Source organism: Callospermophilus lateralis, chromosome 4 (genome assembly GCF_048772815.1).
Source record: "Callospermophilus lateralis isolate mCalLat2 chromosome 4, mCalLat2.hap1, whole genome shotgun sequence".
NCBI lineage: Eukaryota > Metazoa > Chordata > Mammalia > Rodentia > Sciuridae > Callospermophilus > Callospermophilus lateralis.
The window spans coordinates 164,003,034-164,029,940 of NC_135308.1; the positions used below are offsets into that span (position 1 = coordinate 164,003,034).

General features: G+C 55.1%; 1 protein-coding gene across 2 annotated transcripts; it reads left to right on the forward strand.

Annotated features, from left to right (window-relative positions):
- The first annotated feature begins 1,332 nt into the window (after positions 1 to 1,332).
- Ttc38 (tetratricopeptide repeat domain 38) lies at positions 1,333 to 25,412 on the forward strand. 2 transcript variants are annotated; one of them, XM_076855487.2, is made up of 14 exons: positions 1,333 to 1,450; positions 3,201 to 3,278; positions 4,899 to 4,980; positions 6,122 to 6,293; positions 7,078 to 7,251; positions 9,714 to 9,789; positions 12,348 to 12,467; positions 15,193 to 15,252; positions 16,802 to 16,840; positions 17,814 to 17,895; positions 19,802 to 19,967; positions 20,660 to 20,897; positions 21,137 to 21,210; positions 23,134 to 25,412. In XM_076855487.2, the coding sequence occupies exons 1-14, from the start codon at positions 1,418 to 1,420 to the stop codon at positions 23,225 to 23,227; spliced, it is 1,488 nt and encodes a 495-aa protein (XP_076711602.1). In that variant the 5' UTR covers positions 1,333 to 1,417; the 3' UTR covers positions 23,228 to 25,412. The 2 variants fall into 2 exon arrangements, with proteins under 2 accessions (XP_076711602.1, XP_076711603.1); XM_076855488.2 differs by having other exon boundaries at positions 20,738 to 20,897.
- The last annotated feature ends 1,495 nt before the right edge of the window (positions 25,413 to 26,907 follow it).

Consider the following 26,907-nt stretch of genomic DNA (forward strand, 5'->3'; position numbering starts at 1 on the left):
TGTAAATATCTTCTCCCATTCTGTAGTTTGTCCTTTTTCTTTCTCAATAGTGTCCTTTGAGCAAAAAAGTTTTTAATTTGATGAAGCCCAATTTACTTTGTTCTGGGTGGTGGTTCTTTTGTGTTATAGGTAAGAATCCATTGCCAAATCCAAGGTCATGAAGATCTTGCCTATGTTTTCTAATAATTTCATCGTTTCAGTTCTTACATAAACAGTAATTAATACAAATTTTCTGAAAATCAAAAGTAATGCAAAAAGCCATGATAAACAAAAAGTCAACATTTTAAATACAGACAAGATCTTGCATCACTCATCTAACTCCTGCAGCCTGGAGGAAGGTGCGGAGGGGTTAGATTAAAGCCCAGGAGATGGGGCTGGGGTTGTGGCTCAGAGGTAAAGCATTTGCCTAGCATGCACCAGGCACTGGGTTTCATCCTCATCTCCACATAAATGTAAAATACAGATATTGTGTGCACCTAAAACTTAAAAATAAATATTAAAAAAAAAAAAAAGCCCAGGTGAGAGCCGCCTGCTTGGGAGCAGATTGATGGCAGGGCCCTGCGCGGAGGTCTTCGGTGTGGAGCCAGGGCAGGCAGGCGACTGCAGTAGTCACTCCCTGAGATGCTAACCAAAAGTGACTTCGTGAATATGTGGCTGTACCCACGCGTGGCTTTCTTAGGGAGACTATTTATTTAATTGGTTTTATTTTTTTAAAATACACAACAGTGGAATGCATTACAACTCTTATTACACATATAGAGCACAATTTTTCATATCTCTGTATATAAAGTAGGTTGACACCCAATTTATGTCTTCTTACATGTACTTTGGATAATTAAATCCATCACATTCCACCATCCTTGCTAATCCCCTGCCTCCTCCCTTTCCCTCCCACTCCTAAGGGGGACTATTTAGAACTTGGAAGTGACCGTTGTCCCAGGTTCTCCTTCCTCTCAAGGGACTCTCGCTTCCCCAAGAGGGTCCCCAGCAGACAGGAGGCTCTGGCGGGGGAGGGGGTTGGGAGGCCAGCCGGCTCAGGACCCCGGTGCGCGCTTCTTTGGGATGGTGCTCTGGCCTTCCCGCCCCAGACTCCTATCTGATGGCTAAGGCCAGCGCAGACACCGAGGTTAACACCAAAGCAGGTTCCCCTCGTGCCCGGCCGAGGTTCCGGCTGTCCAGCAGCAGGGACGAGCCCTGGAGCACAGCCCCAGAGAGGCCCGCTTCGGCGCTCAGGAGTCTGGCTGGCCCTCGAGGGCGGGCCGGGGCGGGCCGGGGCGGGCCGGGGCGGGGCTGACCGACCAATGAACGGGCGGAAGAGCTCGGCCCCGCCCGGCCGCGCTCAGCCGGGAGCAGTCCCGGGAGGCGGCAGCAGCGCGCGCAGCCCCGATCCCAGACCCAGACGCGAGTTCCACCGACTATGGCCGCGTTGGCGCAGTTGCGCGACTGTCAGGTACGCTGGGTCCCCCTCGGCCCACAGGGTGGCCCATCGCCGGGCAGGGCGGGACCGGCCTGCGGACGACCTGGGTCAGGCGAGGGGGCGCTGCGGAGGAGGACTGGCCGTGGACCTGGCGCAGAAGTCGGTCCTGGGCGCCCGGGCGCCTCGGTGTCCGCGCACGGAGAGGCTACACCATCCTCCTGTGGCGTCCCCACCTAGGAAAGCCCCTCGGAGTCGGGGAGACCCCAGGAACCTCCTAAAAAATTTGCTCAGCCGACATGACTGGTACAACAGGGACACCAAATGGAAGGTTTCTTCAAATCGCCCAGGGGGGTGGCCCTCTGCTGGCCAGGGTTATTTCTTCCATTCGGGGAAATCAGCGGGTCTTTGGCCTCTGACCTGACACCAAGGGTGGCTGTGACGAATCTGACCATCTTGAGATGTTTTCTCTGGGGGACTTGAGGGTCTGAGTCCTCCCATAGAGTGGAAAGTGGGAGGTGTTGTTTGGTGGTTGACAGTGTTAGGTAGACAGTCACAAATGGGTGTGACGGGAGAGGACCTTGAAGGGCTGCTGAAAGCCATAGGGGGCCTTGCCTGACAGCACCTGGAAGGTTGGGGCTTGGTATGTTAAGACATCCTCCAGAAAGATCATGTCACACCCCATGAGGTGGCCTGGACCCTCCCTGACCACCAGGACTGGCACAACCTGAAACATTAAGACCCTCACAAGGACAGCTTGCTGAGGACTAGTCAAATGGATGAAGGGGACAGGAAATTGAGGCTGAAACAGGGGGACTCCACTTCCTAAAAATCTCCAGCAGAGACTTACACCACCCTCTCTTTCTGTGGTCCACGCAGTTTTTATGCTGTCGTTAAAAATCAAGACTAGAGCTGGGCAAGCCTCTTTGGAAACTGCCCTGGGACTCCCCCCCCCCGCCCCCAATAAAACTGGAGGGCAGGAGGGATGCACTGTCCCTCTCCTCTCTTGCTCTTTTCTAATCCCTTCTCATAAACTCATGCCTGTTACTCTGAACAACATGTCTGGAATCTTTCTAGTGGATTTTTTGTTTGTTGGTACTGGGGTTTGAACCCAGGGGCATTGAACAACTGAGCCACATCCCCATCCCTTTTTATTTTTTATTTCGAGACAGGTTCCCACTAAGTTGCTTAGGGCCTTCCTAAGTTGCTCAGGCTGGCCTCAAACTTATCCTCCTGCCTCAGCCTCCTGAGTTGCAGGGATTATAGGCATGCACTACCACACCCAGCTAAGAACTGGAGTTTGAAGAGCAGGGTCTCCACAGCTGCCATCATTTCATAGCAGGTCTGTGCCCTGTGACAGCAGGTGCTATACGCTTTGCCAACCAGGTGGAAAGCCCACCCTCCTCCAGGTTGCTCTTATGTGCTAGACTCCTCACCTGTAAGGTTGGACCTCCCCTCCTGTGCTGAGTGTGTGCCTCCTCCAGACACTTCAGGTCACCCTCCTGGATCCTCCTGTTCCCATTTTACAGAGTCTGAGAGGGAGGGTCCTGCTGAGGACACACAGCTTTCAGGGATTGGATGGGACTCTGACCCAGACAGGCTTACCTCTCGCTGTGCTCTGCACTGCATGAAGTCTCAAAGCCCACGAGAGCCGAGAGCCGGGCTAGGCCACATCTTACAGAAGCCTGAGTGCTGGGCATGGGCAGATGTGCATTGTGGGGGGTGGGGCTCAAGTTCAAGGCACTTCATGGGACCTGGCCCTGGTGTTCCTTCTTCCTGTGTGTAGGCATGGAGGGATGCCGGGCTCCCACTCTCCACGCCAAGCAATGAAGCCTGCAAGCTGTTTGACGCCACCCTGACCCAGGTATGCCTGCAGAGCAGCCGGGGCCCCTCCTGCGTGGCTCTGTGGAGAGTGTTCTGCACCTAATTGAAAGCTTTTTAATTTGCACTGGGCTGCGGGGAAATCCGGCCCTTTGGAGCATGTGGGAAGTGTCTCTGTTGGCCACAGTGTGGCTGAGAAGCTCTCTGTATTCACTCTTTTCCTGAAGTTCCCCGGGGCAGGCAGACAACAGTGGACTCAGCTGAGCCCTCACCTGTGGACTGCTGAGGCTTTGATGTGGGCTCTGACCTGTAGGGAATGGGGACCTGCGCAGGGCTCGCCTGTGAATTTGCCTGCGTGTGGCTAGGCCAGGACCTGACACTGCAGATTTCTACACAAGCGAGGGATCCTGTGGTTTTGGACCGAGGAGTAAAATCCAACCAGTTTGTTGGACAGGTTGGGAAACAGAGACCCCAAGGGTTGAGCTGACTAGAGTAGAAGGTGGTCCGGGGAGTTAAAGGCAAAGCCAGGATGCTTTTGGGAAACAAGTATGCTGAGGGAAACCGACTGGACCGACTCAGACCACGCCACGGGAGGACCAGGGAGCTCTCAGAAGCATCTGAACTGCACAAGTTCACTGCTGAAGTGCCCTTGCCACCTGTCCTTGCTAAGTGACTCTGTGGTATGCTTTGGAGCTGTCTGCTTTGTGCTTATCAGGGTCCCTCTTGTCCCTGCTGTGCCTTCTTGGCCCCTGGGGAGTACTTGAGCCCTTCCACTCCACATTCCTCATTTGGCAACAGCTCACCCTCTTGCCTGTGCACATTCCGCCCTGTATTCCGGTGTCTCTGTGCCTTCCTGCGTCAGCAGGGGTTCATGAAGCTCTGTGCTAGCTACTCTGTGCCTTATGAAAAAGCAAAAGGACAGATTTTAAAATCCAATGCATTATTAATGATTTTAGGATTTAAAAAAAAATAAGTATCTGTCTTAATCCATTTTCTGTTGTTGGATCAGAATGCCTGAGACTGGATAATTCCCAAAGAAAAGAGGTTTATTTAGATTGCAATTCTAGAAGTTCAAGAGCATGGTACCAGCATCTACTCAGCTTCTGGTGAGGGCCTCATGGCAGGAAGTAGAATGGGATAGGGACCAAGGAGTGGCCTGCTTTATAACCTGCTCAGAGAGAATTAATGTGGCCTCAAGAGAAGGACCTTCACTTCCTCTTAATGACCTGGTCACCTCAAAATGTCTCCGCCTCCAACACTGCTGTATCCCCAGCCCTATTTTAGTTATTTTTAAGAGGAGTGAATAAGAAGCAGGAATTGCAGGCAGAGAAGCTGATGTGTGGCAGGCTACCTGTCAGGAGGACCAGCCTTGGGTTTGGGAAATGGCATCACCAGGCCAAAAAGCATCTTGAGTCATCTGCGTTTAATCGCTTCCTAGAAAACCACAATTTATGCTTTCTAAGAGTTCAAAAGATATGCTAGAGTTCCAAACATACCCACTGTCCTAAAGAGAAAAGGAATCTGGCGCTGGGGTGTGGCTCCGCAGTAGAGCATGTGCTTAGCCGCAGCTCTGAAAAAAAAAATTCCAGGTTTAGACTCTGCCTTCATTAATAAGGTTTAAGAGGTCCCTGAGGACAACGTTGTTTTCCCTTTTTAATTCTAGTATGTAAAATGGACCAACGACAAGAATCTTGGTGGCATTGAGGGCTGTCTGTCGAAGCTCAGAGCAGCAGATCCGACCTTTGGTGAGCGATGGTCTCCCCAGTGAGGAGCCGGCGTGGGCTCGGCTGGTGGGGAGGGCCATGGCTGCAGTCATGTCTGGGTCCAGCTGCTTCTGTAGGAGGCTCTTTCCAGATTTTCTTCCTGATTATCATCAATTCTTCACGAAGACACTGATCCACCTTCTGTGATGAGGAAACTGAGTTTCAGTGAGAATAAGACACATTCCCAAAGTTGTCTGAATCCAAAGCTCTGAACTCAGGAGGTGGTGACTACAGACTTTGTCAGAGCCGCCAGGGTGGGGGCAGGGCAGGACCCGGCGGGACAGGCTGGCACACAGGCAAGCCTTGTGGATGGTGGGCAGGGGGTCAGCACAGTGCCTCCCAGACCCTAGGTGGGCATCCCAGTGTGGGTTGAGGCTCTGGGCCTGGGAGGAGAGGAGAGGACTGGCAGCAGGGACCCTTCCCCACCTGCTGTACCCTGGTCCACATAAAGGCAGAGGCTGGTGCTGCCCTGGCAAGGGCAGACAGGGATGGAACTGGGGAGGAAAGGGGAATCTGACCTCAGCTGCAGGGGCAGCCAGTGGTCAGGGTGGGCTCAGGTTCCTTGAGAAGACCTCAAGCCCAGGTCAGAAACAGGGGCCACATGGACGGGCCTAGCACTGTGGTAGTTTCTAGGTCCCTGACCAGTGGACACCCTGCCTCTCTCCAGGTGGGAGCTGGGAAGCCAAGGAAGGGTTTGGCAAGCTGCTGCCCCAAGGCACCCTGACCCCCACTGTCAGCAAGTGAGAGCTGTGGGGCAGGGGTGTGCACCTCTGCTCTGGGACCTCGTGGGACCAACCTGAATGGTGTCCACTGAGCATCTCCAGGGGACAGAGCGCTGGTCGTAGTGACAGTACCAGCCCGTGAACCCACAGGCAGACCCCTCCCCCACTCCTCAGGTGAAAGGGCAGGTGCTTGGGACATGGGCACTCGCCAGAGTACCCAGTTAAGAAACTGTGCACTGAGGGCCAGGACTGAGTTCTGTTTTTTGGCACAAGCCATCGAGCATGCGTAGTCTGGCTCACACTTCTGGGACGTGAGCTGGCCATTTCCCACCTGGGGCCAGGGCTGGTCAGGGCCCAGCTGGGCCGTCTAAATGCAGAGCTGTTTTCCAATCCTCCGCCAGCCATGGGCCAGGTTATCTCTAACGGCCTCGTGCTCATCGGCACGGGAAGCTCCGTGAGGCTAGACAGAGAGCTGGACCTGGCCGTGAAGACCATGGTGGAGACCTCACACACCCAGCTGCTGACACCGCGGGAACAGCTGCACGTGTCTGCGGTGGAGGCATTTGCCAAGGGGTGAGGGGCCCCCTGGGCCAGGGCCTGGCGCTGCGAGGCCATGTGGGGTGGTGTGCAGGCCATCCCAGTACCCTTGGGAAGGGGCGGCTTCAGAGGAATCCCCACCTGGGGGGCCGCTGGCTGCAGAGAGCCTCCTGCTGGCTGTTGTATGCCAGGCAAGGAGGTAGTTGTGTGGGATCCCCAATCAGTGTTCAGGGCGACTTGATTCCTAACTAAATGGCTTATTATTTTAACTAAAAAACGGATGGGAAGGCATTACAGACATATCCAGAAGAGAGAAGAGAAGAGGACATATTCACCCACTTACTGCTTACCACCCGGACTGCTGTCCATTTGCTCTCTGTCCCTGACAAAGCTACTGAAATGATCAATTTACAAGGGGACCCAGGGACTCCCATAGGCTAGGCAAGTCTTCCACCACTGAGTTACACTCCCAGCCCCTACTATAATTTTTAAAAACCAATTCAGTGAGCCAATCACAGTGTCATACTCTGTTATCCCAGTGACTCAGGGAGCTGAGGCAGGAGGATCGCAAGTTCAAAGCCAGCCTCAGCAATTTAGTGAAGCTCTAAGTAACTTAGTAAGACCTTGTTTCAAAATAAAAAATAAAAAGGGCTGGGGATATGACTTAGTTGTAGTAAAGCACCTCTAGGTTCAATCCCCAGTACAACAAACAAACAAGCAAAAAACAATTCAGTGCAGACTCCGACACCAGGTATCTTACGGTTCCCAAGTACATGGGCTTTGTGTTCAGTGGAGCTGAGAAATCTCTCTTGGCTTCCAGGAACTTCCCCAAAGCCTGTGATCTATGGGAACAGATTCTCCAAGACCACCCAACAGACATGTTGGCCCTGAAATTTTCCCATGATGCCTATTTTTACCTGGGCTATCAGGAACAGATGCGAGATTCTGTTGCTCGAGTTTACCCCTTTTGGACACCTGACATCCCACTTAGCAGGTATGGTGGAAATCACATCATTTTTATATCTTAATTGCTTTCTTCATCCCTAAAAATATAACCACCCTTATGGACCTGCCCTAAAACTAATGAGACCGCTGTTGCTATTCTAGTTCTTCAAAGTTAAAAGGTTTCCTGTTCTTCATGTGATCTTGCATCCTGTGAAAATGGTAGTACTATTATGTACTGATCAGGATGGGATTGTTTGCTGCTATAACAAGTATTCCCTAGGGCTGGGGTTGTAGCTCAGTGGTAGAGTGCTTGCTCCCATGTGTGAGCCACTGGGTTCGATCCTCAGCACCACATAAAAACAAATAAATAAAAATAAAGATATTGTGTCCAACTACATCTGAAAAAAAATCAAAACAAAACAAGCATTCCCTAGATCTTATTCTCCAAACTTTATTATCGCAAATTTCTCACGTATACTCCATGTCCATCTAAAAAAGACCAAGGGTTCTGTGACAGTGTCCTTGTCTCCCGCTAGGGTCCCAGCTAGTGACACAGCTGCCCTCTGGACACAGTTGCTACCAGAGAAAAAAAGAACTCTTCTTAAGGGTTCATAGTGGCAATTCAGTGCTCAGAATGAAAGGGATACCCTGCCTCTCCCACATCATGGACCAGAAGTGAACACACGACCTGATCCCCTTAGGGGAGAGCAGAAAGACAGTTGTCCCGTGCTTGGGAAGAGAGGAAGGCCTGTTGACCACCACCCATGATAGGCTTCATTGCAATTTAGTCCTGGGATTGTTGTGAGCATCAAACAGGTTAATAGAATGAAGAGCTGTATTGGTCATGACGGTCCGAAAAACCCCCACAAAAGCCAAAAACAGTAGGAACTTGAGCTTTTTCTCAGTCCGTATCTCTCTCTTGATCATATTTGCTACAATAACAAGCATCCCTTAGATTTTGTTCTCCAAAAAGAAAGAGAAAGAATTGTTTTCAATTGGCTCATGTGATTGTCAGGTCTGGCAAGTTTGAAATCTGTAGGGCAAGGCAGCAGGCTAGAAGTTCCTACAGGGGCTAGCATTATAGTCGAGTATCTGAGGGCAGTCTGGAGGCGGAGCTCCTTCTTTTGGGGACCTTAGTCTTTACTCCTAACACCTTCAACTGTTTGGAGGAGGCCTATCCCCATTATGGAAGGTAATCTGTTTGATTCAAATTTTACTGATTTAAGTGTTAAAAATCACATCTAAAAAGAAAAATATCCACAGCATCAGCTACACTGGTTTTCATCTAACAACTGGGCACTGTGGCCTAGCCCAGCTGACACATGAAATTATCCTGACCGCCTAATAATACCTGAAGTGCAGTGAGCACTTAATAATTGTTTTGTTTTGTTTTTAAAGCTACACCTGGAGCCACTGCTTTAGAACTTTGTTTTGGTGAATAACGAAAGTTAGAATCGTCTCTGTCCATGGTGGTAAAGATCAGTGAAGACAACACCTGGGCCTCGAGCAGAACCAGCGTCCCTCTATCTTGTTCTCACTTAACCCCCAAAACACACAAGGGAGAACGCCTCTCGGGTACGGCCACCCTGGGGCTCTGGTGCCATAGCCTGGATGAGAACTCCGGGTGTGTGTCTGTTCAGCAGCGTCTTGAGTCCAGCCTGGGCAGGGCCAGGGCTGACAGTGCATTAGACAAACAGGTCCCGGCGCTCTGGGCCTGGGAGTGGCCAGGCTGTCCAGTGGGTACGTCCAGTTGGGGGCAGTGGGCCTGTGCACAGTGCTGCAGGAGCAAAGGAGGAGCCGCCGACAGCCCACGGGCCACAGAGACTTCCTGGGAAGGTGCCTGGAGCTGTGCCCCTGGGTGGGTTTCAGCAGGGCCAGGAGGACCAGTGGTCCTCATTGGAGACTGCTGATGGCTGAGGAGGTGGACACTGAGGGAGGAGGGCCATTGCTATGCGGGTGGCGCTGGGCTTGGGGACAGTGCGTGGATGATGAAGACCACTTTGCTGCTCATCAACCAGAAGCCTCAGATGGTTGAGCAGCTCAGGGCTTGGCAGGGGCTGGAGCAGGCCAGTCTCTCTGGGCTGCCGTAACCGAATCCCACCAGCCGCATGGCTGAAAGCAGCATAGATGCATTCACTTTGGGTTCAGAGGCCAGAGGTCTGAAGCAAGGTTTGGGCCAGACCTGTTTTCTCCGAAGGGTCTAGGGGGTCCCTCCTGCCCGCCACCAGCTTCTGGTGGTGGCCAGACTCTCTGGTGTCCCTTTAATTTCTGCCTCCGTCTTCACGGGCCCTCTGCTGTGCCTTTCTCTGACTTCCCGTGGCCTCCTGTAGGGACCACAGCCTTTGACTTACGCCCACCTCAGCTTGACTCGATTATATCTGCAAAACCCTGTTTCCAAGTGCAGTCACATTCACAGGTCCTGAGAGTGATAACGTTACCACGCCTTGTGGGATACAGTTCCACCTACTACAGGTCCATCTTTTTATATTGTGACATTTTCTCTGTTCCCAGCTATGTGAAAGGCATCTATTCGTTTGGATTAATGGAAACCAACTTCTATGATCGGGCAGAAAAACTTGCTAAAGAGGTAAGTGAGCTTTTACCAGGATGCATGACCCTTCAGAGAGGGGCCATCAGGTAGGGCAGAGCCTTTGAGGGCCACCCCTCATTTGTGACCCACACTGAGCATATTCAGAGATTTGGAAGAGGCTCACATTGGTGCAGGCATCTGCCAAGGCAGGGCTTCCTCCTGTCTGTCACTCATCTGTGCCTTTTGAGGTGTCCAGAGCCACATCCACGTCTACAGATTAGGACAGGGAGGCTGGGGCCCCCCACTCACGTGGGATTGCACAGTATGGTGGCTCTGGGCTCCCATCAGTCCTGTTCGTCTCCGGAGCCATAAGTGCCTGGCTGAGACAGGATCTCACAGGTGACGAGGCAGAAGCAAACTTGTTCTTCTTGCTTGAACTGACCTTGCTAAGCATTGCTAATGGCACCAAGGCTCTGGGAGTCAGTAATGATAAGTAAAGGCTGCCCCAGGCTCTTCGTCCTCCTCAAGTGGTGAGGTCTTCTTGCCTACAAGTCCTCCTGTTGGCCAGGCCTATTGCTCAGTGTACATACCTGTGGGAAGGGCCAGTGCGGAGCCTGCTAGGGGATGTCTGCCTTCCCAGGCCCCAACTCCATGCCACCTGGTGCCTGCTGCCTGGCACAGAGCTTGGTGGATGCGCCACCATCCCAGATCTCAGGCCAGGCAGCAGGCCTACGTGTATGGCAACTCCAGCTCTGGAGGAGTCCCTCTCTGCCACTTCTGTCCCTGCAGAGTGGAAACTGAGGCTCAGGGAGGCACTGTCCTGCACAAAGGGTGACAGCTGCTCCTGATCCAGCAGTGGACTGGCACGGCATGTACCCCAGCTCCTGTCCACACTCTGTGCCTGTGATCCTAAACTCCTTGTTGCCCGGACAGGGCAGGCAGAGGCTCAGAGAGGCCAGGGCCAGAGCCTGCCCCAGGCCATACTGCTCAGTGCTGGAGGTGGTCGGATTCTCACACGGGCCTCCACACTGAAAGGCTTCAAGCTGCCTGTCTAGACCCCGCTTCCCTGCATCCTAGCCAGGAGGCTTCCCCCAGGTGTTGCCCTGAAGTACCCTTCCCCACGAGACCACCGCTAGGCGCGTCTGAAGACTGCCCTGGTTACAGAATCGGAGCCCAGGTTTGAGGCTCAGGGTGGAGGTTCTTTGCCTCAGCTCTGAGTCAGACCTGGGAGGACTGGGTAGCTTCTTGGCCATCCTGGCTCCCTGGTGACCAGGCACCATTGTCCAGGGGCCAGCCACAGGAAGATCTCTTAGGAGCCATCACAGATAGCTCTCCGGTTGGATGACGTTCAGTGGGCACCTGAGGGAAGCAGGAGAGTTGAGAAAGGTCAGGGACAGGGAGGCTGTGGGAACTCACATGGCAGATTCACCCAGGGGGTGGCAAAAGGTGGAGGCTTGGGTGGGCCTCGCAGGAGCAAGAGGCAGTGAGGTAGGCCCTGCTCCCTCGCGCCCCTGGCTCCTGTTATCCCCAGGCCTCACACTCTGACCCTTGCCCTGCCCCCCAGAGACAATCACTGAGCATGAAGGCCAGCTACATGTGTCCACCAGGCTCCTAGGACAGTGAGGATGGTGGCAGCAGCTCCACTGCCCTGCACAGGCCTCCTAGGGCAGCAGCAGGCCCCGAGGCCCGCCCCAGGCTAGTGAGGGGCCAGAGGGGCAGTGGCTGGCTGGCCAGGGGAGCCTGAGAAGGAAGCCTGCACTCTCCCAGGGTCCTCCAGAGGACTCCATGCAAGGGAAGAGGCTGTGGCCCCTGCCAGAGCCAGCAAGAGCCAGCGGGGGCAGGGCTCTGCTCTGAGCCACAGCCCCTTTCCTCTGCCCTGCGTGAGCACAGCAGTGTCCCCAAGTGTCTGGCACCTGGGCCTCCCGGGACCTGGGACCTCTCTTCCTCCCTCAGGCCCATGTGTAGTGGGCAGAGCCTGTGAGAGCCAAGGCTGGAACAGGAAGGAGGGCTCGCTGGGGACCACCTGTTGCCAAAACCCTGCGAGGTGCCTGGCTGGGACAGAGGTGCTCGGCCCTTCCGTGCCGCTGTGGAAGGTGTGGGAACGTGGAGGCAGTGGGGCTGCAGGACTCGCGGCTTGGCATGGGCCTCACTTGGGGACTCAGAAGGCCACCCGTGTGGTCATCACATGAATGTCAGTGGGAGGGGGCAGCCACAAGCCACCGTGGTTTGTGACAGGAAGGTGGCATCAGTGACCCCTCCACCAGGCCCAGAGCCACCAGATGGCTCAGCAGTACAAAGGAGGCTGTGAGGTCAGCGGCTGAGCTCTGGATTTCGGAAACCTGGGCAAGTCACTCAGCCCCGCTGAGCCTCAGTGTCCTCATGTGTGGAATGGGCTGGGATACCCCCTCAGCACATCCCGGGGTTGGCACCACCAGCTGGGTGTGCCCCAGGCACAGGGGCCATGGAGCCGGTTGTTGGTTGTGGCTATGCTGAGTCAGAACTCAGTCTTCACACTTGCTCTGCCCTGTCCAGGTCAGACCCTGTGCCCCTTAGAAAGGTGCTGCCCCAGCCCAGGCCACCTGACTGACCCATGCTCTTCCACCCACCCTACCTAGGCATTATCTGCAGAGCCCACGGATGCGTGGTCGGTGCACACCATTGCCCACATCCATGAGATGAGAGCCGAGGTGCAGGCCGGGATGGACTTCATGCAGCACTCGGAAGCCCATTGGAAGGTGTGCTTCTGTGGTCACCTCATCTGCCCCGAGGCTTTCTGCATGGGAGTCCCAGGGGGCTTAGTTCTCCAGAGTGTGATCAGCTCCAAGTACCTGGGCCAGGCAGCAGGGTTCCCTGGGAGCCACAGCTGCCAGCCTTGCAGGTTACTCTAGAATTGCTCTTGGCCTGAGGCATTTGGTTGCAAAAGAACTGGATCAAAAGGTCACTAGGGAGATTAAAGCCTGGTGCGGGTGGGACCCTGAGTTGGCTGGCATTGGCCAGGGGCTCCTCCTGAAATCCCTGAGTAGCCTCGGCAAGTGTTTGATGCAGCTGGGAAGGAGGCCAGGAGGCCTGTGGGGCCGAGGGCCGTGGTGTCTGCAGGACTGGCATATGGGGGGCAGGTATTGGGGCCTCTAGAGTCGTGGCACCCTGCCAGGCCCTTTCCAGTGGCCCAACCACTCCAGCCTCACTGTGCCCACTCCCGGCTCCTGACTTCACTCAGCCCCGCTGTTGACTGGCTGCCTTCTTGGGATCTTTTCCTCCCTCCCTGCAAGCCAAGGTGGCCCCTCCTCCTCTGTGTGTGCCTCTTGCCCCAGGCGTGCTCTGGCACCTGGCCTGGCCACCTGACCAGGTGTCCTTGCTGTCCTGTCCTTCTGTGTACCGTGGTGGGCTCCCCAGGGCACCGTCTACTGGGGCAGCAAGTCTGCCCCAGAGCCTGGTACCAGGTGGCCAGTGCTCAGTGATGTGAGAAAAAGGACCCAGTGTCCCTCCAAGCAGCCTCCTGGCCCATGACATTCCCAGTGGGGTGTGGCTTACAAGAAGGTTCCGGCATCTCCGGGGGTGTTCCTGGGCACAGCATGCCAAGAGGTAGCAATATTTGAGATCCCTGATCTGTGAGGCCCACGTGCAGATCTTTCTATGGATCCCCAAACTCTGGGCCCCGGAAGGCCCCAGGGGCAGTGGAACAGCCCTGGGGAACCAGGAACCTGCCACCTCTGGCTCCCCAGGCAGGTGCTGTGGGTTCTTATAGGCAGGCGGGGCTGTCTGGGGTGAGGAACACTAGCTTACCCCAGTCCTCCCAGCTGAGGGGCAGGAGGCGGGCAGCCAGGCCGGGCCTCCTTCCCGTCCTGCTCACCGTCCTTCCCCAGCACTCTGGTTTTACCATGCCGGACAGAGGCCATAGAGGCCCAGCTCTAGCCTGGGTCGTGACCTTGGTCCCTCTGAGCCCAGTTTCCTCATCTGTACTATGTGAAGCCTTGGCCCCAGATGAGTCCCCCATCAGTTTGGGTTCCGACACAGCCAGTGGTCATCTCAGAATGGGTGATCATCCTTTGGTGTCCTGTCTGTCCTGGTGGCTCTTGGCCGCCTCTGGCCTGACTGGATAGCTCTGGGTGTGGGTGGCATGGCCTGGGGCTCCCTTTCCTTCTTCGGCACCTGCCTTCTGCATCTGCAGACCCAGATCTCAGTGAGACTCCAGTCTCTGCCCCAGGCCTTTGTCCTTCCCTGGGGAATCCTTGAGGGTCCAGTGCAGACTTCTGTGCCCTCACAGGGCCTGGTGACCTGGAATGAGTAGCTTGGATGAGTGCAGGTGCTGTCCCATGACCGATACTCTTGGGGATATGGAGCCCAGAGGAGGTGTCAGACCCCACTGGGCTTGGGGGGCAGTGGTCATGGAAGGCTTCCTAGACGGGGCAGCTTCTGAGCTGAGTATTGAAGGATGATAGGTGTCTGGCCGATGGAGGAGGTGAAAGTGGAGGGTACTCTAGCTCAGCAGCTGCTGGAGCAAAGGCCAAGGCCTATGAGAGCCTGAGAGAGGAGCTGGGCGGTTGGTGGCAGCTTAGGTGGACATAGGCTATGCAGGAGGGACCTCTTCCTGGAGGGGTGAGGTGGGGTCTGGGGAGAGGAGGAGCCACTGCAGGGGTCTCAGAGAAGGAAGGGCAAGCATCACTGTGTGGTGCCTCTGGACAGACCGGGCTGGGAAGGACTTGGGGCAGTGGATGGAGACCTCAGACCATTCACTCAGCTTTAATTGAATACCCATGTTCCCTCGGGGTGAGGAAGACCTTGGGGTTCAGCTCTGTGGAGGGCAAGGAGGAGAAGTTGGGTCCCTCCTCGCAGCCATCTTGTTTTAGGTTTCCAGGGGTTGCACACTGCCCCTGGCAGGGGTCATGAGCTCAGTCCCTCAAGCCTGGGATGCCCCGTGGGCCCAGCTCTGAGCAGAGCCTGCCGCCATTGAGAGCCGGGCTCTAGCCAACAGCAGCACCACTGGAGTGTCAGCCCGCCCTGGGTGGGCTTCCCCAGCCCTGCTGCAGCACACCCACACTTAGCGCGTCACTATTGAGCTGGGGATCCTCACGGTTTTATCCAAATGCCATGAGCCCTTGGGGTGCATGGTGGGGTCTAACATTCCTTCCCTGCTCCTCACCTGAGGGGGCTGGACCTGGAGCTACTGAGGGGCTCCCTGCAGGGATCCAGGGACTGCTGCCCCTAGCTGGGGCTGACAGTGCATCCACCTGCCCCAGCCCCAGCTTCCCCTCTGTAAAAGCGGGAGTGATGGTTGCTGCCCCTCAGCCCTGAAGGCCATAAGGTAGTGTGCAGATGCCCAGCACAGGGCGGCCTGGGAGCCGGTGCCTGGCAGGGCTGCCGGGCTGCCCTCGGAGGTGACTGGTTCTGTGCAGCACAGGATGGTACTGGTTTCTCCTGGGGCTGCCAGCTGCTTCTTTGACTCTCTTCTTCTTTCCACAGGACTCGGATATGCTTGCTTGTCATAATTATTGGCACTGGGCTTTATACTTGATTGAAAAGGTAAGATGGCCACCCTGTGGGCAGCCTCACTGTGAAGACTTGGAGGAAGAAGTGCCGTCTAGGGTTTGTTGTCCGCCTCTGCCACCGAGCCCCGTGCTGTGTTTGCACCCGAGCTGGCCTTGGAGCCAGACAGCTGCATGTTTTCAAGCTGGAGCTGCTAAAAAGCATTTTTCACTTTTTTTTTTTTTTTTTTTTTGGTACCAGGGATTGAACTCAAGGGTACTTGACCACTGAGCCATATCCCCAGCCCTATTTTGTGTTTTATTGAGAGACTGGGTCTTACTGAGTTGCTTAGCACCTCACTATTGATGAGGCTGGCTTTGAACTCACCATCCTCCTACCTCAGTCTCCCGAGCCACTGGGATTCAGGTGTGCGCCACCATCCCCGGCCATCTTTCACTCTTGATAAGTGGGAGTCATGTGGATTGTGGGTAGTTTGTGACCAGTATCTCTGCTGGTCACGGATGGGAGCTCCCAGAAGGAGTGGGGGCTTGGGAGTCCCTGGCCCCAGGGGTCCCTTGAGCTTATGGGGGTGGTGCTTCTTTTATGCTGTCATCGTAGAGACAGGAGGCTCCCTGGAGGTCCAGGGAGAGAGGTGTGAGCAAGGTAAGGTGTGGTGACTTGGAATGTCATCACCAAGGCCAGAAGCAAGCAGAGAACCACTTGAATATACAGGAGGGAAAATAGCAAGAAAAGACTAGAAGAAGCTCCTAACAGGTGATGGGAGCCGTGTGCCCCCAGGCTGAGCATCTCTTGTGCAGAGTGCTTGACACAGAAGTGTGGCCAATTTAGGATTTTCTCAGGTTCAGGAATATTTGCGCATACATAATGAGATATCTTGGGGCTGGTACCCACGTCTGAACACGAAAGTCACTTGATGACTCACATGCACGTACACGTAGTCTGGGGGTGACTTGGTGCTGTGCTTGGCATGTGCCTTTGTGTTTGGTTTCCGTCCTGGGATGGAACCCAGGACTTCCTACACACCGGGCAAGTGCTCCATCACTGAGCTGCACCCCTAGTCCTTTTTATTTCTATTTTTAAAATTTGAGATGAGGTCTTACCCAGATGGGCCTCACACTTGCCATCCTCCTGCCTCAGCCTCGGAGTGGCTGGGATCATGGGTGTATGCCACACGCAGCTTGTGCCTGTGTTCTCACTGCACCCGTCACGTGAGGTCTGGTGTGGGATTTTCCACTTGGGGTGTCATGTCAGTGCTCAGAGGTTCTGGATTTCAGGTTTGGGGTTTTCGGTGTAGGGCTGCTCAGCCTGAGTGAACTTTCCTGGTAGGAAAAAACGATGCTTCCATAGAAACTGCTCCCTCCACAGCAGTTTCGGGTCCTGTCATTATCTCAATTCTTGGAGCCAAGAACCAAGAGGGGGCAGCAGGCTTGGCCTCTTCCCTTCCTAGGATGCAGGCCTGAGCCCTCCCATCCCCCTTCATAAGGTGGAGGTCCCATGGGGGCCTTTGGCTGGCTGTGTTCAGTGCCTTTCTCGGCTTTACAGTTTTCCCCTCCAGCTGCTAACCATGGTGACTTTACGTCCTCAGGGTGAATACGAGGCTGCACTGACCATTTACGACCAGCATGTAAGTGCTCCGGGTTCTGTCCACGTAGCACTTGCCTTCTCATCTCTGATAGACCTCTGTGCCACCAGCATTGTCCCAGCCAAAGAGCAGTAGGAGCAGCGACCCGTCCTTGTGTGTGATCTCAGAGGGCTGAGTGTGGCCAAGAGCCGTGTTGTAGCTCAGTGTGCGATGGGCATCCCATTGACGCTGTCCACCCAGCAGGTGTGGTAGATGCTCATGTCCAAGGTGACCATCTCTATAATCGCTAATTCCTAGGATGCTCTTCTTTGATAAGATAATTGATCTGCCCCTTGAATTTTTTTAATGCAAAATGTAAAATTAAGTGCACGGTTCAGTGGCTTGAGCGCGTGGGCCACACTGAGCATCTGTCCCCACCTCCATCTCCAGAACTTACTGTCTTCCTATGCTCCATCCTCCCCAGCCCCTGTGTTCTTTTGAAAAATGACCCAGTGAGGGCTCAGTACTAAGACCTGTGGCCACAGAAGTTCCCATGATTTGGGAGTCTGAACACCAGAGAAAAACCCTCTGAATGGATCCTTGAATGATCGTTCCTCATTGTCAGGACTTCTGAGAGTCATGAAGGTGGTGTGCTCTGTGTGCCGGGAGGTGCAGACCAGGTCACCTGCTGGGCAAAGCTGAATCTAGAAATGCAAGCAGCAAGCCGAGTCTCCTGATGCTCAGAGCTGGGGGGGTGACAGGTGCCAGGGCCTGGCATATGCCCCTGGGTCCTCAGTGTGGCGGGCTCCTTCATGTCTGCCCTGTGCCCACTCTTGTACATGCATCCGTGTGGGCCGTGACAGGGTGACGGTCTGGATGATTGGGGTGGTGGGTCCTGTTAGCTGAGGCCTTGCTTTGTGCAGGCTGCACTCACAGCCCAGGTCCATTGACTCTGGTCATCCCTGTGCCCCCACCTGCCTTCCCTTACCCTCAGCTGGCCATCTGAGTCCAGCCTTAAGTGGCTCTTGTCTTCTAGATCCTCCCCAGCCTGCGGTCCAGCGGTGCAATGCTGGACGTGGTGGACAGCTGTTCAATGCTCTATCGCCTGCAGATGGAAGGTAGTGTGTCCTGCCCTCCCTGGGCCCCTTGCCCCTCTCTCCCAACACAATGAGGGTGAGCTTTAGGCTGGGCAAGAGCTCCTTAGCCACAGGCCTTGAGGCAAGTGGCCACCTGCCACCTGCCCCCCAGGTGCCAGCTGCATGGCTGTCTCCCATCCTGCCTGAGGTCACTGGCCACAACCACCACTTCTGCTCTTCTTCCAGTCCCCACCTCGCCTGAGCATGGGAGCCTCAGGCTTGTACCCAGGGTGGCAGCTGCTGTTCCCACAGCCTGTCCCTCAGGCCTTTGGGCCTGATGACACCTGGCTACCTACCTCAGTCCTCTCCTGTAGCACGGAAGGCAAGCATTTCTCAACACTGGGATCACAAAGTGGTCTCTCAGTCCTGTTATCCCATGCTCTGCAGGTGACCTGGAGAGGGCTGGCCACGGCTCAGGGCTGTAGATGGCTTCCTGCCAACTGCTACCGAGCCAGATGGCCCCCCACTCCTCCAGACTCAGCAGGACCAGATCTGCACTGCCCGTGCTAGGCCCTGGGGCACTGGACCACATGGGGATGGAGGCCCTGGGCAAGCACCACAGGGACTTGAGGGAGGGCAGTGTGAACTGTTTCTGGAAGGTTCCAGGAGGGATTCCTAGCAGAGGTAAAATGTGAACCATGGAAGTTGATGGTGGCAAGAGACGGGGAAGGGTCTTGACAGAGGGAGACAGAGGGAGCAGCCAGTGGCCTGCGAGGGACAATGTGGGTGGGCAGGCTTGAGAGGTCATGGTCAGATGGGGCAAGAGGATGGTCAGAGCAAGCAGTTTGGCTTTATCTGGAGTGGGAGGGAGCCTGCCAGAGCAGTGCTGGACAGGGCTTGGCTCTGCCTTCCAGAAAGACCACGCAGCTCAGCTGGAGACCCGAGAACAGCAAGGGGGCCAGGGTCCCCGAGGAGGCCAGAGGATCTTCACAGATGCCAGGGGATCCCCAAGAAGGCCAGGGGATCCCCCAAGGAGGCCAGGGTCCCCAAGGAGGCCAAGGTCCCCAAGGAGGCCAGGGGATCCCTGAGGAGGTCAGAGGTCCCCAAGGAGGCTGCTGCCACACTTTTCAGGCTTAGCTCTGTGGTCATTCCTGTAGTCAAGGAAGTAAAAAAGCTGAAACTGGCCAAACTTGGCCTAGAACTGGGCAGCAAGGGGAGGGCCCCCTGGACCCTGAGACCCTGGCATCCTGCAGGTTCCTCTTTGGAGGAAGAGACCTTGAAAGGCACTTGGAACTCCTGAGGAGCTTCGATCTGGGCTGCCTCCGTGCAGAGAGAGGTTAGGGAAGGGCTGGGAGAGCCCAGACTCCAGCCTGAGAGGAGGTGGCCGAGCGAGGGGGCAGGCAGGGGATGAGAAAGGCCTTTGCTGTCCTTGAAGCACAAAGTGGAGACTCTAGAACCATTGTCCAGTCTGATAGGGTGAAAAAGAGATCAGGAGCAACGTTGGTGGAGAGGCAGGTGCCCGGGAGAAGGAGAACCCAGGGCTTGAGGACCAGGAGGGGCGGCAGAGGGGGGGCAGAGGCAGGGCCGTCTGGAGTTGAGGAGGACAGACATACAGGTAGAAGGGTGTTGTTAATTCCATAGATTTTTAATTGAGCGCCCAATATGTATCAGACACTGTACTTGTGTTAACAACTGAAGAATTTCAAGTGTTTTGGGGTTTGTCAGAGGGGTCAAAGGCTGTGTTTAATAACATTTGACAATTCTTAAAATTGGCTTCACCTATACATTTAATGTCCTTACAGTTAAACAAAGTCAACCTAAAGCAGGGTCCACAGGCCTCCTCAGCCCCGCTTACCTGGCTTCTTCCCTGGAAGGGTGCCTGGACATGGGAGGCCAGAGTGCAGGGCACGTCCTGTCCCCAGTCTCATGCCAAGTCCTGTGTCTCTAGGGGTATCTGTGGGCCAGAGGTGGCAGGACATTCTGCCTGTGACCCAGAGGCACAGCCGGGACCACATCCTGCTGTTCAATGATGCACACTTCCTGATGGCCTCCCTGGGCGCCCGGGACCCCCACACCACACAGGAGCTGCTGACCACCCTGCAGGATGCCAGCGAGTATGCAGAGGGGCCATGGAGCAGCATCCAGGGTGGGGCTGGCCCCTGCTGCTGCGAGGGTCGGGGAGCAGGGGCCGTGTGAAGGCCTACTCAAGGTTGCTGCTGCCTTCTAGGGAGGCTGGGGTGGAGGCCATGCAGGGAGTCGGCTCTGGGGACGCCTGCGGAGGGCCATTCTCAGGAGTGTGCCCTGCCGGCACATGATGTCTAGAGGTGCACCTGGTACCCCAGCTCACTGCTCTTTCCATCCTCAGGGTGGGTGTTCGAGCCTCAGTGTCATGAACAACCTCCCGTGGGGGACACAGGGGGGCCCTGTGACCAGAGACACCTGAGATCCTAGGCCAGGTGCATCTCTGTTCTGAGCCTTAGCTTCCTCATCTTCAAACTGGGGCTAGTGACTGCCCAGGGCTGACAGGTTGCCTGGGAGGCACAGGTGCCACAGACATACCCTCCTGTGGTCGCCCTGACTTTCAGTGCCTTTGGGCAGTCTGAACCTCTCTGTAAGGTCGCCTCTGTGTACCCACTTTATGGGTAAGGAAAACTGAGGCCAGAAGTTAGGCCACCCGTCCAGGGCCAGGGAGCTGACAACAGGCCGTGTCCAGCCCAGACCAGAGTTCAGAGCGCTATCCTTTCCCATGGTTGGGCTGCTTCTGTGGCCTCACCCTGACAGAGCACCCGCCCTGTGGCTGTGAAAGGTTCCTCCCTGAGAACACTCGTGGAGGCAGGACGTCACGCTGTGCAGGACAGCTGCTGAGAGTCTGTGTCGATGGCAGATCTCCAGGAGAAAACTGCCAGCACCTGCTGGCCCGAGATGTGGGACTGCCTCTGTGCCAGGCCCTGGTGGCAGCCGAGGATGGGAACCCTGATCGCGTCTTGGAACTGCTCCTACCCATCCGCTACCGCATCGTCCAGATAGGGGGCAGCAATGCCCAGGTGAGCTGGCTGCCCCCAGTGAAACTACTGGCCAGAGCGGGAGGGCCTAAGCCAGGGAGCCCGGGCACCTGCGGCCCACCATCTCTCCTGTGGTATCAGTGTCCTTGAGGTGGGAGTGTCCTTGTCCCTCACACTGCCTGTAAGTGTGGCATCGAGGGCTGCAGGCTGTGCTGCGTGGTGGGGCTGGGGCCCATCTCTCATCCATGTTACAGGCACCTGACTTGCTAATTACCTTGCAGAGAGACGTCTTCAACCAGTTACTGATTCACGCAGCCTTGAACTGCACCTCCAGAGTGCATAAGAACGCGGCGCGGTGAGCTCCCCACCCTCCCCAGCACGCTCCCCTCGTGTGGGTCTCTCTATGCCTGGAGGGTCCTATTTCTGAGGTTGGGAAGGCACAAGGCTACCTGGGATCACGTTCTGGGTCAGCCTGCTCAGTGTGCCCAGAGAACCGGCCGACACCGCCTCCCCATGTACGCCTTCCTTCCTCTGTGTGGGTAGAGGAGGGCTGAGGGCTGAACTGGTGCAGGTGCCCGGGCAGTGCAGAGCAGCCTGGGTCTCCTGGGGCAGGGTGAGGGAGCCAGGGGAGCCACTGCATGACCTGGCCACCCGGGGGAGGGTGTTCCCTCCAGGTGCCCACCAGGCGCAGGCCATCCCATCAAAGGCAGGAGACCAAAGCGTAAGTCAGAGTGTGGCCCAGTGTGTGCTGGGAGCTTGGTCCCCAGTGTGGGGATGCTGACAAGCTGGTGGAGCTTTTGGGAGATAGCTAGGTCACTGGGACCTAGTGGCAGCTGGCTAGGTCACTCAGAAGAGAGAATGTAGTTCTGGAAGGACTCCATTAGTTCTTTCCGTAGCCTGCTGTTGTGACGCAAGGCCACCCCTGCACTTGGCTACTTTGGCATGCAGCTGTTTTTCTTTCTGCTTCTCTGGGTTGTGACCCATCCAAGGGCATCATCACCAGAGACCAAACAGACGGAGCTGCCCAATCTTGGACTTTCAGTCTCCAAATCTCTTAAGCTAAATAAAACCTCTCAACTCAGTACCAGCTTCTGGTATTTTGTTACAGCAACAGATAACAGACTAATACACTCTTGATCCCTAGCCACAGTGTCTCCACCCGAAGGACCAAGCCTCAGTCCCTTCACATCACTCATCCACCACAGAACCCTTGTTGTCAGTTGTTGAGGTCTGCCTTATTCTCTTGGGCTCCCATAAAACACAACACAACACAACACTGCAGCTTACACAATATACTTTTACTGCCTTTCAGTCCTGGAGGCTGGAATGTCTGAGATGGAGGTCCATCAGGGTTTGGGCTCTGGTGAGGCTCCTCTTCCTGGCTTGCAGATGGCCGCCTTCTTGCTGCATCTTACTTCCTCTGAATGCTAGAGTGAATCTCTCATCCTTCTTACAGGTGCCCCAACCCCAACACGAGGGCCACTCTTATGCCCTAATCACCTCGAAGGCCCCAGCTCCTAATGCCATCATGCTGGGGTGAGGGCTTCGACATGTGGACCAGGGCTGCGGGAAGGACACTGATTTCCGTCCACAGTGGGATCTTTTTTTTTTTTTGAATCCTGGGGATGGAACCCCAGGGCTGCATGCATGCTAGGCAAGCACTCTGCCATGGAGCTACATCCTCACCCCTTTTCATTTTTTGAGATAGTTCCTCACTAAGTTGCTGAGGCTGCCCTTTAACTTGCCAATCCTCCTGCCTCAGCCTCACTAGTAGCTGGGAGTACAGGCGTGAACGCCATGCCCAGCTCATAGCAGGGTCTCTACCTCAAACCACACCTATACTTGCTTTCTTCACACTTGCTCCCAACCCCCACCTTTGTTCTGTAGCTCGATGTCTTGGACAGTGCCATGTGCTTCCTGCCCATGCCACATCTGCTGTCCCTCTGTCCCCAGCATTGGAATGATAGATGATGATTAGCTGTGAACTTTTGAGCCTTGGCTTTCCCAGAGGCTAACAAGGTCACAGTAATGTCCCCACCCAGAACCCTTGCCCTTGGTGTCTTGGGTTTCTAGTTTTTATCTCCGAGGCGGAATCAGGTGTCCCAGTCTGCTCCTGCCAGCAGCGCACAGTGCTTCCTCCCCCCACCCTTTCCCCAGCTGAGGCCAGGCCTCTGGGCTGTCCAGGGCTGCTGGGTCCCTGCCTTGGGCCCAAGGGACAACAGGCCTCCACCTTCTTTTGGAAGGTGTCCCACAACAGAACCTCGTGTCTGTCTCGCAGGAGCCTGCTGATGGAGCGCGATGCCCTGAAGCCCAACTCACCTCTGACCGAGAGGCTCCTCCGCAAGGCCGCCAACGTCCACCTCCTGGAGTGAGCCAGGCCTGGCCCATGGCCTGCGGAAGCTCAGTGGTGGCCTCATAGCTTTAGTTGGGCTCCCCTGGGGTTAGGATTAGGAAACAGCTGGTTGTTAGAGGGCAAAAAGCCCCCTGAGCCAGCAGTTCTTTAGAAAGAGAACACAAATCAAAGTGTGATTCGGCATTTTCTTGGGAAGGGTGAGGGTGCAACTTTCACGGTGCTGCTGTCTCTAGTCGCCTTGTAGGTCAGACTTGCCCATGGGCACACTGAACACCAGCTCCTGGTGTGGTGTTCATGGGTTGGAAGGTGGGGTTGAAAGGTGGAGCCGGCCAGCTGAGGCAGCCCTGGAGGAGGCCTGCCCACACCTGGCTGCCCTTGAAGGAAATTCTTTCGTGTCCTTGTATTCTAAACAAGTCCTCCTGTCCCATTTTTCAGGGGAGGGTGTGATTGATGGGTGGGGGAGTGTGCCCCCCAGGGCCATAGCCAGTGAAGCCACCTGACCTCCCTGGGAGGGTCTTCACCTCGCTGTCTTTGGCCTCAGCCCCCAGCTGCTGCCCCCACTGCCCTCCTCCTAGATCACAGAGCCACTCCTCCTTCATCTCTGGAGGGACGTTCTTGAGCCACCCTCCCTAGGGGCTTTGGTGGTGTCCATCTGGGCATGTTTCTTTCTGAACTGTACCTGGGAATGAGGCCTTGGGTGCACATGCATTACTGGGGTGTGAATTGTGCTCTGGGCTGCTCTGTTGTGCAAAAACCAAAGCACTGGTGTGTGGCTGGAACAGGATTGGAGCTGGTCCTGTGAATGCTGCCTGTCTCCTGCTTCCCCCTGGGAGCTGTGCTGCTGGCAGCCTTGAGAGGGGGAGGTTCAAGTGCAAAGATGTTTTTCAAGTCCCTTCAGTTCCCACTAAAGTTCACTGGGGACTCACTGGAGCAGGAAGTGGGCAGGTCTCCTGAAGGGGAGGGGAGGCCTTCAGACCCACTATGCCCCTGCAGTTTGCTCAAGCCTGGGCAAATTCCCAGGATTAAAATGAGTTAATCGGTTTTTTTTTTTTTTTTTTTCCCCTAACTCTTATGGGCACCTTTGAATGTTCCAATACCTGGGCTGGATTCTGCAAAAACTAGCTTCTCCTTGAACTTGGGTGGGTGGGCAGCAACTCAAGAAAATAGTTAATAACATATTGATCTCAAGAGAGGTGCTGTGTCTTGCCAGACCTGGTGGGGCATGCCTGTAATCCCAGTGACCCAGGAGGCCGAAGCAGGAGGATGACAAGTTCCAGGCCAGCCTCAGCAATTCATAGAGATCCTGACTCAAAATAAAAAAGAAATGACCAGAGATGTAGCTCAATGGTAGAATGCCCTTGGGTTCAATCTCCAGTATCAGGGAAAAAAAGAGAGACATACTGGGAGGATGGTCTTAGGCCTGAGCCTCAGCAACTCCAGTTTGAAACCTGCCGTCTCGGCAGGCACAGCTAACATAGCCCTCCAGTGTGGCCCTCAGACATAAACAAGTCACTTCCCCTCACCCTGATAAGAAGCCTCTGGCAGGCTATCCTCACTTATTAGGTGAGAAGATCAGAGTGAAGACCACCAGGCCAGATGTTTCTGACCCCAGGATAAATGGTGTCAAGGAGATATCCGGTGGTAGCTGATGAGGATTGAAAGGGGGGTCAAAAGCCCCCAAATTTAGTATAAATAATAGAGCTGATGAGCAGGGATTCAGCCAGCAGAAACAAGGATGTAAGGGAGGGCCTAATGAGGACCTGGACTGACATCCCATCATTTGTCATCATTTTCCTGATCCTCTGCATGATCCTCACAGCTCTCAAATTCTACGGCCTCATCTGGACCTTGGTGAGAGCCAAACTTCTCCCTATGACCTTCTCAACTGGTCGACCACTCCACACCAGGAGAAGCCTTCCTTGGTTCCAGACCTGATCACCGAGGTTTGAGTGAGTGTGCATCTGCTGGACGTAAAGCCTAAGACTTGAGACTTCTGAACTTAGCACACAGAGGGAATGTCTGTCATTAGCCTGTCATGATTAAGTGTGTTTTGCAGTGCTTAGAATCAATCTCAAATTGTTTGCTGTGAATTGATTATGTCTGTTGCAATGCCTAGCAGTAAGGATTGCCGTTAATGATTAAGAACCTATAGAGTGAAATTGTATTGAGTGATTTGAGTGAATAAAGCATTGAAAAGGGCAGAAGCACGTGGACATTCTTTATTTCTCTCCCTCATCTGCATACGTCACAATTTTGCCCCCTTGAGACATGCTGTCTCTACCCAGAAGTTGAGGACACATTCAAGAGGGAGCCTTCTTCCCTTTTCTGGTTGGAAGCCAGACACAACTTGGCCAAGGAAGTGGGAACCCTAGTCCCTTCTCCAGGAAGCTGTCCACTCCAACTACAGGCTGGTGAGGGTGCCTCCTCTGTGTCCCACAGCCATTGCCACCTGACCTTGTTATTGCAACTTTCTCTCCTGCTGCAACATCAGGTCAGGGACAGCATCTGTGTCCCCAGCATCACTGGCACACGGCCTGCACTGAGAAGCTGTCAGTGAAAGTTGGTGCATGAATGTCTGAAAGAATACATAAATAAATGAAGTGGAACCCAACTCGGGGAAGGAAGAAGTGAGCCTACAGTGGACAGGCCAATGATGAAAGAGGAAGCCAGAGAGGAATGGAGTAATGGAGGGAAGATACAGGTCATGCTGCCAACAAGTTATTCACCATCAGTGCTGTTTACTGAGACCCTTCAGGGTGCTGACAGGATATAAGTAGAGGTGCATTGGAGTGGGTGTTAGGGACCGCACCTCCCCCCAGCAGACATCCTTAGGGCTGCAAGGATCTAACCTGCAGAGGGCAAGGCAGGAGTGGAGCCAAAGATGTATGGACCATGGAGCTCCTGCCATAGTCTTCCCTTTTGTTTGTGAGTCAAGTAAGCCCAGCCCTTGCAATCCCAGATTTACTGCAGGTGACACTAACTGGCCACCACCCCAGAGAAGGTAGCTGGTGGGCCCAACAAGGCCAGACCGGTGGGAGCGCGTGAGCAAAACCAAGAAGTGGTGGATGGGAGGTCCAAGACACTGTCCTTTGAGCCTTCCTCTATGCAGGCCACCCCCAGACTTCCCCTGTTCTGGGAACCAGGAAATCCTCCTTTCTAAAACCGGCCTGAAGCTGGCTTAGGGTCATTTGCCACCCAAAGGGTGTGCAACTGGGTGGATCCCTCACCAACACTGTTTTCCAGGTAGGTGAGATCCTGAGAAACACAAGGAATGCTACTCGGAAGAGGGCCCAAGGTCAGAGGTTCCGGGCGGGAAAGTAAAGGTAAAAGGGTCCCAGCACATCGATGCCCCAGGATGCTGCGGGAGCCTCGGTATGCAGAGGCGTCGGGGATGCCAGGACACGCAAAAGGGGAGTGCGTCAGGAAGGCCACCCTCCTCCCACGCTGCAGACCACCCCGCCTTCCCGAGCCTTATCTCCCTAGCCCTTCCCAAGCGCCCCGTAGCTTAAGCGAAATCGGGGACGGGAACTGGAGGTCCACAGACTTCCGGGCAGGAGTGTCCCCGCCGCGCGCAGCCAAGCCGACGCGCGGAACAGTGCGCGTGCGCGCCAGGCTCACTTCCGGTGCTCGGACTTCAACTCCCAGGGTGCACCGGGGGGCGAGCATGTTCAAACCGACCAATGGGCGGCCCGCTCCGTC